Source organism: Akebia trifoliata, chromosome 6 (genome assembly GCF_017979445.1).
Source record: "Akebia trifoliata isolate Shusen 1 chromosome 6, ASM1797944v1, whole genome shotgun sequence".
In the NCBI taxonomy this organism is placed as follows: domain Eukaryota; kingdom Viridiplantae; phylum Streptophyta; class Magnoliopsida; order Ranunculales; family Lardizabalaceae; genus Akebia; species Akebia trifoliata.
Window position 1 is genome coordinate 25,953,649 of NC_141380.1, and position 13,992 is coordinate 25,967,640.

Below are 13,992 nucleotides of genomic sequence, written 5' to 3' on the forward strand. Positions count from 1 at the left end.
TAATGGAACAATTTGAAAAAAATTCTTGATGATGCTTTCCTTTATTCCTTAGTTTTTAATTTTAATATCATTAATGAAATGATTCTCTCTCTCTCTCTCTCTCATATATTTATATACAAAGTATTATTTCGTATATAGGCTAAAAGTTTTGGAATGACCTGATTTTTGTGAGGATGATCTCTATGATGAGAAATCATCCTCACAAAAAATCAGGCCATTTTGAAATTTCTAACCCTCTTTTATAAGTTGAAAAATTATGGATTGTCAATTTTTAACCGTTAATTTGTAACCACTTTTCATGGGGTTATAAGTTTTGGAATTTGCTGATTTTTAGTGAGGATGATCTCCTCATCATAGAGATCGTCCTTACAAAAAACCAGCCCATTCCGAAACTTTTTAGTTATATAAGATAAAACTTTATACATAGATATTAACATTCTCCACTACATTTTTCCAATAATACCCATCTCCAATTTGTTTTCTAGTAAAACAAATGAGGGTATGTTAGTTTTTTACATAATAAATACATTTATTATATCATTAATAAATGAATGTATTTTATTGGTATTGATTGCTAAAGTATTTACTACAAAATAAATATTTCAATCAAAAGACTAAAAGGCCATGGAAAATGCTGAAATGACATAAAGTATTTACTGGGATTCTCACAAGTTTGACGTGGGATGTGCACATAACCATAGATGTGTTTCCTCGCGATACAAGTAAAAACCATCTACGGTGATGTATGCATGTCCACGCAAGAATTGTGAGAATCACAGTAAATCCTATGTCACCCTAGCAGACTCAGAGGCCATTAATACTTATTATGTAAAAGATTAACATAATCTTGTCTTTTTTACTAAAAGACAAAATACAAAGGGATATTATTAGAAATTGAATTTGGTGGACGATGCTAATGTCCCCAAGAGGTCTTAGACTTAACATTCCCCATGTATATATGGGTAGGATGAACAACGTACTTTGTCTTATGAGTTGGAAGTTTTAGAATGGCATGGGCTAATTTTTTGAGGATGATTTCTATGGTGAGGAGATCATCATCACCAAGAAGTAGGCCATTCCAAAACTTCTAACCTATACAAGACAAAACACATTAGAAATGGACTTAAATATTAAAAAAATGATTTTCCTTAATTATAGGAAGAAATAATTAAAAAAGTAACTTAAAATATATAATTAATATGAAAATATTGATATATTAGTATATACATAACGTCGAGTTTGGGTTAAGTTGGGTTGCTCAAACCCTCAACCTGAATTTTGGTTGGGTTGAGATATTCTAACCCAGGTTCAACTCATCTTCTACATAACTCGGCCCAAGCTCGCCCATCAATCAGGTTGAACTCGAGTTTGGTTCGGGCCAGCCTGCCCAGGTTGCAGTCCTAGCTTCGATTCTCATTGACAAATTTGCACATGCCCTCCGAGTTTTTGCATCAAACCATGGGAAATTAAAGAGTAGGACAAATAATCCTTCATTAGTGATTCAAAACACATTTCTTTCCCATTTACTATAAAATCATTTAGCATAAGTTCATGATCTAAATAGAGACGCTATTAGGTACTCCTCTTCCTGTCACCCCAGGTTTAGAGGATGGCTTCAAGAGCTCATATGGGACTACACCGGCACCCGATCTGTTTACCAATTTTGAATCCATATTCCTTGCATCAATGATTCCTTCCATCTCCTTCAACTTTCCTGAAAATTGTTCGAACGCCATTTTTATTGCTGGATTCTCAGCCCATGATGGCTCCATGTTGCCACCGAGATACTCTTCATCCGGAGAGTGACTCGACAACACGTCCAACACCGCCATTACCTTCGTTGCCTGAAGTTGTGAAGGGAAGCACTCCAAGAGTGCAGACTCAGGCTTGTCCATGAAGGTTTTGTAACTTTCTTCGGTAGGGTCTTCATTAGGCATTTTTGTCCTAGCAATAGTTGGTCGATTAGGGAAATAACCCGCATATAGATACTGTCCAAAGTTAACTGCGGCATGATGACCCGATCCAACCCAAATTATAGTTGTTATGGTTTGGATGACATCGGCCGGAGTCTTTAGGATTGGCCACCACGGTTCATTCTTCTTGTCTGCGTGACCTTTTGTTCGGACTTCGGTCCACCATGCTTGTAGCTCTTGATCATTTTCAACATGGCTGGGATCGGGGTAGTAGTGATTGACGTAGTCAGTCACCCATTGTTTAATGGCGTCCCAAAGGAGTAGACCGTCATTGGCGAAAGGGTAGTCTTCGATTGTCAGTTTTAGACCATGTTCAGCATTTGGATCCTCAACTGCCATACCCCTGTTAGACAATGTGTTGAAACACTGATCAGAACAAATTGAATTTGAGAGTATATATTTCCTTCCTCACCAATTTTTTTTAATAGTCTCCAATTGATGAAATTGGTACACTCGTCAAGAAAATAAAATGTTTATCCACACTCATTGTCAAAAATAATTTCCACAGATCAAAACCGTCAAATTAATGCAGGATGGGATAAATTTGATGGCAGTTTAAGCCGTCAAATCGGGGAACATAAAAATTTTTAGTTTTCACGTAGTGACACCATGCATTGTTTGGCACATCCATTAAAAAAAAAGAAGTTGATGTGGCATTATATATAAGTCCTATTGAATTATTGGGTTGGGGTTCGGTGTATGGGTTCATATCTTATATGAACCCAATGAATGGTAGGGACTCCATAATGCTTAGCACATTACCTCTTAATCAGGTTTCTTTAAGAACTTTTCTCACATGCATAGAACCCCAAATTGAAAAGCTCCTTAGAAGAAGAAGAAGAAGAAGAAGAAGAAATGAAAATGGGTTTCAGTCATTAAAATATAAAGGGGCTATTTGTATGCCAAACACCATATTTCCATTATTTGGTGTGTTATAATTAGAAAAGTCGGTCTGGCAATATAAGACTTCCAGAAATATGTATCTGCCTCTCTTTTGTGTAATCAATCGGATGTTCTTTCCTCAAAGCAACATGTGATTGTGGGCGAGTATTAGAGTAGTAATAATGTAGTAATTTATTAAGATGTGTCGAGATACACTGAATCATATTAGTGTTGTAATTACTAATTTGTGATCTGAAGACAATTGAATGGCATTCAACGTTACCTTCTAATCAAGTCGGCTGGCAAAGCCTCCATGTCGAAGCGCCACATCTTGTCGTAGGCGTCCGAGCTAAGCTGCAGCGAATATTTACCTGGCGCAAAGGAGGACTCAATGATCCCACCTGCATTAATGAGGCTCTCTCGGGCAAGAGCGTTGATCTCCAGTGTGTATCGGAAATGAGGATGTAACAGTCTATAGATCGGATGCATTGCACTTAGCTGACGATTCGCCGCTATTATGTAGGGTTCCATGCAACAATGGGTCCTTACCCTACAGACAATGTTACATAAAACTTAGATCGTTACCAACTGATATCTAACCATGGGGTTTCATTGAATGGATCATACCTGAAATCCAATCCATTCTAATCCAATAATTTAGGGTCTAGATCAAGGATTTGGGTTTCAATAAAGACCCAATTTGTTAAAGATCTGACCTTGTAATTTATCAGATAAATTTTGGATCAACCATATTCAGATCCTATGATAATAGTATTATATATGTATTTTGTTTAGATATATGATGTGTATGGATGTTTTATATATCAAATCCAAATATTGAATCCACTAAGAATATGACCCTACTAATTATCTGATAGGTTCCACATGCGATTGTTAAAATTTTATTGTCTTCAACTATCAAATCTCAAGGTGAAGATAAGGATTTTAGCGAGGTTGAAGATGATAGGTTTAATATGGGGAAAAAACCAAAACATCATTTGCATAATCTCCAAAATTTCTCACTTTTTAAAGAAACTTTCACAAACTTATCTTAATTAACTGAACTAAACCCCCACCAAATAATTGCTGAATCCGAACTTGGTTACTATGATTCTTACCAATGGCTGTAAAGCTGGTGAATACCAGCATCATGAGCAGTAATATGAGCTTTAGCGAACTTCCATAGCCAGGAATCAGTGGAATTCCAAGCAGGTGTGAACACTTTCTTCCATTGTTGCTTATCACCCGAGGGTGGCCGAGTAAGCTCAATAGCTAGGGGCCTTAACGTGCTATCATGCGTGAGAAAGAATAACGCTCGTGACCCATACAAGGTTGTTCCTTCAAGTTTTCTTACTTTGTTTACATAAGGTAACAGCAAATCATGGTAGTCTAACATAAATAGTTTCTTCTTCTTCAAGGCCTACGAAGGAACAAGTTATATATAAGTTTTGTTAGAGATCATTATCTTAAAGTTACTAGTAATTCTTGAATTTGCACCTTTTATTTTCAACTAGATTACCTCTTTGACAGTCATGATTCCTCTGATCTCTCGCTCAATAAGTTCCGTTGTGATTGCACACTCGGGTGGTCCATAAATCTTAGGATCGAGTTTACTCTTCAGTGGCCATTCCTGAACAATGCAACGCACATTTGATTGCATAAGGCACAGTTATATCTCAACAACTCATGTGAATTGTTATCAAATGTTAACGTTGTTGGATGCTATGTGAATGCAAATATTCACACTGATTCAAATATACATCAAGGGTTATATTTACCGCATTTTACAAAACCATATGTAGAAGAGTACGAGGGATGCAAGTAGAAGAGTATGAGATATGCATGTAGCCATGCACAAATACATAAATACTAATAAAGAGCTTAAATTTAATTAATTAATTGGGTAGTTTGGTATCATACTGTGACCAACTGAAGGCTATAAGGATTTAGACCAGCAAGAGTTTGGCGAGAGAATTCTTCGTCCCTAAACCAAGAAAAATTGTCTCCTACAAGAGAGAGAAAAAAAAAACAAGAAATTAGTTAACAAAACATGAGAGCTTTGTTATCTATTTATTGACATATGGAAATGCATGTAAATGAGAAATTTTGATTATGAGGGGGGAAAGGGGAGGGATAGAGAAAATACTGTTGATCAAATCTGGAATCTCAAAGAGCAATAAATCCTCTTCTGTTGATGTTATAGCCTTCACCAGTCTTGGAAGAACTGTTTGGAAGAACCCTTTAGACTCATGCTTAGGTATAGTGATACCTAAGTTGAATAATGTGTCTATGGATGTGAAATGAGGAAATCCAAGGTCGTGGTCGACCAAGATTGATTCGATTGATGGGACCAGCGCGTGCAACACTGACTTCAACATTTTAGCTGAGAATGTCATCTCTTTCACTTCTGAAAATGCCTCATCCCTGGGCACATACACACTGCTGCTCCTTTTTTCCGACAATGGATCTACAAACAATGCATGTTCGCATTAATTAGCACATACGATAACAATTATATTAATCCTGGTTAGTCTAATTTTCTTTCATGTGGTTAAAAACCAATTATATTCTTAATCATCCTATACTAGTAAAATTTGTGTAATAAAAGGTTAGCCGATTAAATCAATGATTTATCGATTAATTACCAAATATGATAACATTTTTTATCCTTCAACCTCAAATTTTTTTTTTTTTTGAAATCTTTGAAGATGTTGGGTTTCAGGAAGAAAACGAAAAACATAAATTTTATAATCCCCGAAAATTTCCAAAATTTCGCAAACTTATCCAATTTAACAAAAAACAACATCTCTGTTAAATAGTTTTTTTTTTTTTTTTATCAATAAGCTGGGGTATTAAAGGGACTCCACCCATATTATTAAGAGACTAGGATCTAATGTAGTTACAACTGATGGAGTCAAGCAAAATCTGCTTTTACTCATGAGGAACAGACTCCTCATTGGTGATTACAGAAAAACTTCTATGTAAGATCCCAAGTGAATTAGGAAATCAGCCGCTCTAACATATCCAAGAATGTAATAGAAGTTAAAATCTTCTTAGTCCACTAATTTCACTTTAGCTTTCACTCCATTATCTATTGACTTAGAAATTTCATAATGGACTGCTTTTTTGTGAAGATATTTATCGGGTTTGAAGAGTATACATCAAATTAATCGAGTTGATAGATCAATGAACTTTTAGCTCTTTATGGAGATCAACTTGTTTTGATGTAAGACCTCATAAACATAGATCTTACTACTCTTTTGGCCTCAATCCACAGTTGAGGCTCTCTCCACTAAACTTATGATTAAGATAAAAGGAAATAAACAAAAATGTCTTAGGGATTAATTCTTGTGTTTTAGAAATACATTTTTTTCTTGCAAATTCTTAGTATCTCAACCGTCTGATTGATGGAGAGCCTCAACATTGGGGTGAGGCTATTGTTTTCCAATCTCTTAATAGAATAATGATGAATGCACATGGTCTTTGGTACACGGCTGACGTGCAAGGGTGCAGAACCGCACATCTTTTTCCTGTGTATTCCCACGAAAATGATCTATGGTTCTGTGCCCTTGCCACGTCAGCCGTGTGCATTCATCACAACTCATCTTAATATCCAAGGCTCCAACCCAATATAGAAGGATGGGAAAAAAACTGGCCTCGGTCTAACAGACAAACAGTTGAGATGTTAGCGATTCCTTAGAAAAATGTATTCCAAAAGTTGCACTAATCCCTCACTAGAAGGTGGTGTTTTTCCTCTTATCTCAAATCAACCGTGTGTAGCCTTAACGATGGGTTGAGGTTAGCGAAGTCTTTTGGTTGGCATCTTATCTTCTTTTTTCATGGTTTTAAAATTTAAAATTTGGCATTTCAGCTCGTCTTTTTTACTATTGATACCAAGTTAACTGATCTAAGTCATCTTGTACGTCTTGAGCGAGATAAATTAATTAACTTGATTTACAATTATTTATTAATATATACTTAGAATATGACATGTGCAAACATGTATAAGGATTTATTTATAACTTAAAAAAATAATTAGTTGAAGAGGTTTTGGAAAATTACATGATCTTGCACGTTAGCATTACCCATATTTAAATTATAAAATATCTAACTGTTCCAATAAAATATAAAAAAAATCATTTGATTCAATCAGATGTTACTGACTTGGCCCATTTTTTCAACATATCAACCAACCCATCTCAATTATCAAACAAGACAACATAAGAGACCAATCACCTCCAATATCCTGCTCGTTAGAGCTGTCTTGGCGTGAGATATTGAAAAGAGTCGTGATGAATGCACACGTTTGGATATGGGGCTGACGTGACAAGGGCACAGAACCATAGATTTTTTCCATCGGGATACACAGGATAAAAGATGTGTGGTTATGTGCCCGTGCCACTTCAGCCATATCAAAACCCAAAACCACATGCATTCATCATTATTGTATTTGAAACCATGATTTTTTTGTTCTTTATAATTAAAATCAACTTTTTGAGAAGTTGTCAAATAGGAAGAGTCCACCAAATAGCCTAAATGAGAAAATATTATGTATGAAATTTATAAAAGACAGAGAAATTACCTTTACGAGTTGGACCACGGCCAGTTCTGCAACGCCTAGGGTAAGGATGCTGAGGACCACCCAAGACCGGTCGTGCCAGGTCTTGGTTCTTGTCTGGATCTCCAATATCGTTGTACTTGTCGTAATCGTAGATTATATCAAATTTTTTTCTCATTCCCTCTCCATTCCCTTGTTTGATCTCAAGATCTTCATTTCTCAGTTCTTTCACGCCACTTGGTGTCTCTGATGGCAAGTATGACTGCATGTACCCTCATCATCATCACATATATGCGCCACAATTGCAAAATTATTAATTAGCTAATGTGCGTTAATTAATTAATGATCATTTATTTAATTCCATTGATGTTTCTTATTAATTAATTAGCATGTATATATGAAGTATAGTTTGATAATGTGAGAGGACCTATTTCCTAAGGGAATATAATTAATCAACAGAAATAATATTGATGGATGGTTGGATACCTTTAGTCAGGCCGATCATGGATCTTTGGGTCCACTAATGGTATTGGGTTGACCCAAATTATTCATGTACATTAAGCACACAAGAGGATATTTTGGCGCACCAAACGGGTCTTATGTATAATTTTTTTTCCCGGAAATCCTAAAGTGAATTCCTACATCATAGTGTTGGACACTGAACTGATGTGGAGGTGTGCTCAGAACCATAGATGCTTCTCATTGAACCTTGAGAAAAAACATCTATGGTTCTAAACAAACCTCCACTTCTTCGAGAAAAAGTATCTATATGGTTTTGAGCACACCTCCGTGTCCTGTGCAATCACCCTAGCAATGTTCTTTTTTTTCCCCTCTCAGTAGCACTTTCTCGATAGTTGAGAGAGTATCATGTGGTTAAGTTACAAAATAACATTGTTTAAATTTGGGGGTTCACTAACTTTCATTTTCAAAGCATTGATTAAGGGTTTTGTTTTTTGTTTTTCTTCTTTTTAAATCTAATCTAGCTTGGCCATGAACCTTAGAGGCCTGAGGTGTATTGTCTTGGTCACGTGGTACTCTCTCAACTATTGATAAACATACTATAAGATGCTATCAACAATGAACTCGTGTTCATTTTGGCATATTACAAGCTTGTGAACCCAAAATTTTGGGTAAGCACCACTCATTTGGCATAAGATCATCACCAACAAGTTTGGGACCATTTGAGGAAGATCAATTATTGATGGAAAAATTTGGGACAGTGAGTGTTGGTGTATAAACGTTAGAAAGTGGGGCCCACCTATATACATATCAAAATATGGGACCACTCTAGTTGGGGACCATTGATTAATTTTAAAATCATAGTATTAATGGGCCCACTTGTCTACAATAAGATATTTCTTAGAGGTCAACATCAAACTACTTATGTTTAACTCGACTTAAATGAGTCAAATAAAATTATATTAATTTATAAATAACTTTTAAAAAATAATGGCTTAAGAGTTGGAGACTAATCCTTTATTGGAGGTAATCTTTTCTTTCTAAATCCATTACATTGATACACTATGTGCACACACATCACTATGTTTTCTTTAAAATAGTTATGGGTCAAAAGTGGAGATCATCTTAGATTTACACATAACTCTCTAAGCTAACAAAAAATAATTTCAAATATGACACATCTCATGCATAAGGTTCCTAGTCTTTTTATGGTGGTGTCTAACTCATTGACACATCCTGAAGGTTAAACCAACAAAAAGATGTTTTCAAGTGAACACATGACTCTCAAAAAGAGTCTTGAGATCCAAGAAGGTGAAATCCATGTAGATTCCCATAAAAATCCTAGGCTCATAAAAAATTTCAATAAACAACATTTCTGTTTTACTGTACATATTAGTTTGATTTCTTAGTTTTCTAAAACCAGACTATAGTTCTTTTGCCCTTTAATTTTCTCTATAATTGCTTTTATTTTCAAATTTCAAAAAGAGTTTTCCAATCTTCACCTATGGTCATTTATTGGTAATCATCTTAGGATGGAAGGGATAAGATGCCTAACATCTTTCTTGTCTTTTAACCGAACCTCCTTACCTTAGATTTCAAGGTAGACTATTTCCTCTTATCTTTTGGATATGTGAGTTACTACAAGTTAAAAAATAAATAAATTAAAAAAATATATTTTTATAGTGTTTATTCACACTTTAATTGAATGGTGACGATTCTTAAACTTGCATAGATGAGCTCAAATCTCCCCAAAGGTTTCGAAGTCCACTTATCTAAAATAATCATAGTTAAGGGGCTTATCATTAATTTTAAAACATAGGAGTACCTCAAATATTCTAAAATAAACATATTTCTTTTAACCTCAAAAACATTAATATTTTTTAAACTAATATTTGATTACTAAAAGTCCATATTTTTTTAAAGGGACTTTTCAGTACATATTTTCAAAACATAGGTCTTTTGTGGTCATTGTCCCATTTTTAAGGGCATAAAAGATCTACAATTAATATGTTAAATAGAATGATTTTCAAAACAATAGATAAAAATTACAAAATTACTATTATGGGATTATTACTTTTTTAAAAATTAAAATGAATAGTATAAGGAATGGTAATTTTGCAATTTTCAACTGCAATTTTGATAAATCATTCTATTAAATACATATTGGGCAGATTAATAACTTCGGAAAAAATAAATTATTATTTTTCAAAATTAAAATATTTCTTGTTCGTGGGGGAAAATATTTACTATTTTATCAAACAATATTTTTTCCCCTGTTACATAAAATGTTTTGATTCCAAAAACCTACTTAACTGTTTTAGAAATTAAAAGGAATAATCTATTATTTGGGGAAATTTTCAAATTTTAGTGCATGTTTTGGCAAATCAACCTATATATGTATATATGTTAATTGATTATCCTTGTAGGTAGCAGATTGGGCTTGTATCTGGGCTTTGCCAAGTTCATAGATCACAGTCTTGTCCAAGGACTAGTCCCTGGGCACGTGCAAAGTCGGCACATCACACGCACCAGGTAAGTGAGTGTGTGCCCTTGCGGGTGGCCCCTCAAGAATTAATGCTCATATTGGGTATCAAACTCACGATTTATGAGCATTAATCACTTTTCGGTTCGAAATTGCTATTGAGCCAACCACTCAGGGTTGAGCCTATATATTTTAGTGATTAGTTCAAATTAACTCATAAATTATGAAGTTTAGAGAGAGATGGTTACCTTGTTTGTGAAGAAGATCCTCTTTGTTGGATTATCAAACTTGGAACACACCCAAGAATTACAGCTAACATCAACTGGACCATTAGGAAAACCATCGAGGACTATGTTCTTGAGGAACATCTCCTTGTGATGCTCATTCTCCACAAGAATTGCTCCCACATCACCAAAACCCGCTGGAATTACAAATTCTGTCTCGTATTTCACCTCATCTCGTCCTTGGCTTATTCTGTGTGCATATCCCTTGACTCTCTTCATCTCCAAACCCGTCTCTAGAGAAATTAAATTATGTAATATTATTCTAAATTAGTGAACATGAAAATTCTACAAATAAATATAAAAAATTTTACAAGTTTTACTCCCCAGGTCAAGTAGGGTATATTAAGTCAAATAATTTTTGAGTGAGTGAGACATATATAGGCCTCTTTTTTTTTTAAATTTTTTTTATGGGGGGGGGGGAGGATATCATAGTTTGAAAACACAGGGGTATCTTAAATATCCATCAAAACATGGAGGGGCACGTTCAAATAATTAATAATTCATTATTTATTTCCTTGATATGTTTCCATCATGGAAAAGCTAACCAATTGAATTGAGTCATTGCCATGTACGAAACTAATTAAGATTCTTGACAGAAGTTAGCGTTCAAAGTCTGGCTTAGTCTATTCCACCGGACCCAATAGGATTTAAAGCTGATGTGCCGTACAAACTCATCAAAGGAAAAACACCAGCCTCATTCCATGGGAAAAATCATCTTAAGCTGTGTTTGGATTGGGAGAAATGAAGATAAAGAGGAAAAAAAATAAATGAGTTTCTCACCATTTCTCTATTTCTCTTGGTTGGATTGTTAAGTGGTGGAGAGAAGAGAAAAACAAAAATAAAAAATAAAAAATAATGATTTTTTTACTCTCTAAAATCGAAAAAATGGGGGAGAAATTCTTTTAAAATATTTTATAATTTCAACCCTAAACCTAGATTTCATTCCATGGAAAAATTCTCTTAAAAATAAATTTTCATTAGAAGAAGAAAAAAGAAAAACAAATTGTACTAATCTCTGAAAAATATATGCTTTTAGAATCTCAAATGCTGTTTGAGAATACAAAAGTCCAAATAAAAAGGGTAAGAAGGGGAATTTTGTGCGTCCATTGAAAATCCCTCCCAACTAAAAATTTAACTGGCTTATATACATATTTGGACATTTTAACCTCAACCTTTGGTCATGATTCTCCATCAGATATATATATATATATATATATATATATATATATATATTATAGATCAATTCTTTTTTAAGGATTGATATAACTTTTTTAGAGATACATTTTTTTCTTGGATATCCCTGGCAATTGGGCTCTCTAGCTAGTATTTTTCTTTTCATTATATTTAATATGTTTTTATAAAAATAATGATTTTAAAATTTAAATTATTAAAAAAAGTTAATCAACAAGTTGGCTTCATTTATGAAGTGTTTTGAAAAAGAAAATCATACCGAGCCAGAAGTATAACCTGACCTGATCATATTTTATAATAAATTTCGATTCAATTAAAACTAAGATCTATAAATGAATCCTTCATTTTTCACAAAACCAGTGTTTCAAATCGAACCGTCCATTTTTTTCTAAAGAAATATAAAACACAAAATTTCAAGACATACCTTTCAATTTATTAATTTTTTTTTTCAAGGTGTGTTACATATTAGAATTATTATTTTTCGGAAAAGTCATATATATATATATATATATTCTTTAATATGGACTATAAACTAGTCCAACCAATTTGAATCAGACACATAATAGTGAAATCTGTAGTTGAATTCTAAATGACAGTCCAAAAATTAAAAAAGTTATATATTTTTTTTTCATAGATACTTACTTACTTACTTACTGGGGTACCATAAAATTAAAAAACTAAAAATAGAAGTTATATTTTTTTTTTTCACAGATACATACTTACTGGGGTCAAGCTCGGAGCTAGCGAGCTCCAAAAGGAGTGTTTTACCGACCAAATCGGTAATTTCATCGAGCCCTAGAGAGAGCCCGAGGTTGGACACGAACCCACCTAGGGTTACTTGCACAGTGACTACAGCCTTAACAGTAACAGACTTCTCAGTCACAACTGAAGCTTTAATAACATTATTACTAACGGTGTGATTAACACCACCACTACTACAACCACCTTTACTTCTTTTAGCACAAGTTGTGGTCCTTGGCTGGATTGGGATGGTTGTGTTTCCTCCTAAGAAGGAGTTGTTAAAGAGGAAGAAGGGTTGAGTGAACTGAGATTGGTGCACCTGTGGCTTCAACATGTTTGCTTGTTAGGCTTAGAAATCAATCACTCACTTTATATAGAGAGGGCTTTTGTTACAGTTTGAAACATGTGAAAAATATTTCTTAAATTAGAATTTATTGTGAGGCAGAGAAAAGTTTAAGATAATCAATTTGATAACATGTTGGAGGCATTTATTTATTTAAGTGGTCCTTCAATCTCCATCTATCTCACAAATGGTCCTCCCAAATGTTTTTTGTGAATGAATAATTTAGTATCAGTGGGTCCCACTCAGAAAACCTATGTTCATAAAACCAAAAAAAAATATTCAATCTTGGTTGGTAGTTATCTCTCTCTTATTTTTAATTGAAAAGTACTAGAATGACTTCTTAGGATACTGAGTTCAACACTCAGTTGATGCGGAGCTCTGCATCAAAATCATAGATGCTTTGAAAAGCATCTATCGTTCTGAGCATAACTCCACGTCAACCACAGCTTTGGATGCATTGTCATAATAAGTCACTTTAGCATTTTCTAGTTAATAACCCATGCTTTTAATAAGAACCATAACAGGAGGACCCAAAATTTGTCAATGGCTGCATAGTTTACTTTTATTAAAGAATTTAAAAATTATATATAATATATGTTGTGCTATATTATCTTCTTTTATTTTTATATAAAAGTATTAAATTTGTATTATTACAATTTAATTATTAAACATTTCTGTGTTTTTTTTTTTTTTTTGTGTGAAAGAAAATATATTGTTAGAAATAATGTCTAGAAAACTAATTTTGTAAATCAATTAATCATTAATAAATGATTTTATTTTAGAATTAGATTCTTCTTATCAACCATGCCATTAGCTCAAAGTGTTCTATTTTATTGTAATGGAGCATATGATATCAATGGTTGTATGTTAATGTTGTTGAGTTGGTTGATGCATGTGACCGTGGACCAATCCTAAAGGGTATGACTTGGCCAAACCCGGTCCGCTAGCATCGACTTGGCCAAACCACATTCAAATATATATATAAATGGGAGTATTTTAGGCCTTAAGGTCTTACAGTAGTACCATAAGACAACTAAGTAATTAGATTTGAGCTGATACGAGAGATTAAGTTGAACAAG

At 33.9% G+C, this 13,992-nt stretch overlaps 1 protein-coding gene across 2 annotated transcripts; it reads right to left on the minus strand.

The window, feature by feature from the left end:
- Nucleotides 1-1,474: 1,474 nt before the first annotated feature.
- LOC147400525 (linoleate 13S-lipoxygenase 2-1, chloroplastic-like) lies at nt 1,475-12,921 on the minus strand. Of its 2 annotated transcripts, none has more exons than XM_086446217.1 (9): nt 12,553-12,921; nt 10,603-10,871; nt 7,438-7,675; nt 5,002-5,322; nt 4,776-4,861; nt 4,375-4,485; nt 3,974-4,275; nt 3,139-3,405; nt 1,475-2,316 (listed from the first exon to the last, which is right to left on the minus strand). In XM_086446217.1, the coding sequence occupies exons 1-9, from the start codon at nt 12,902-12,904 to the stop codon at nt 1,557-1,559; spliced, it is 2,706 nt and encodes a 901-aa protein (XP_086302343.1). In that variant the 5' UTR covers nt 12,905-12,921; the 3' UTR covers nt 1,475-1,556. The 2 variants fall into 2 exon arrangements, with proteins under 2 accessions (XP_086302343.1, XP_086302344.1); XM_086446218.1 differs by having other exon boundaries at nt 12,549-12,766.
- Between the last annotated feature and the right edge of the window lie 1,071 nt (nt 12,922-13,992).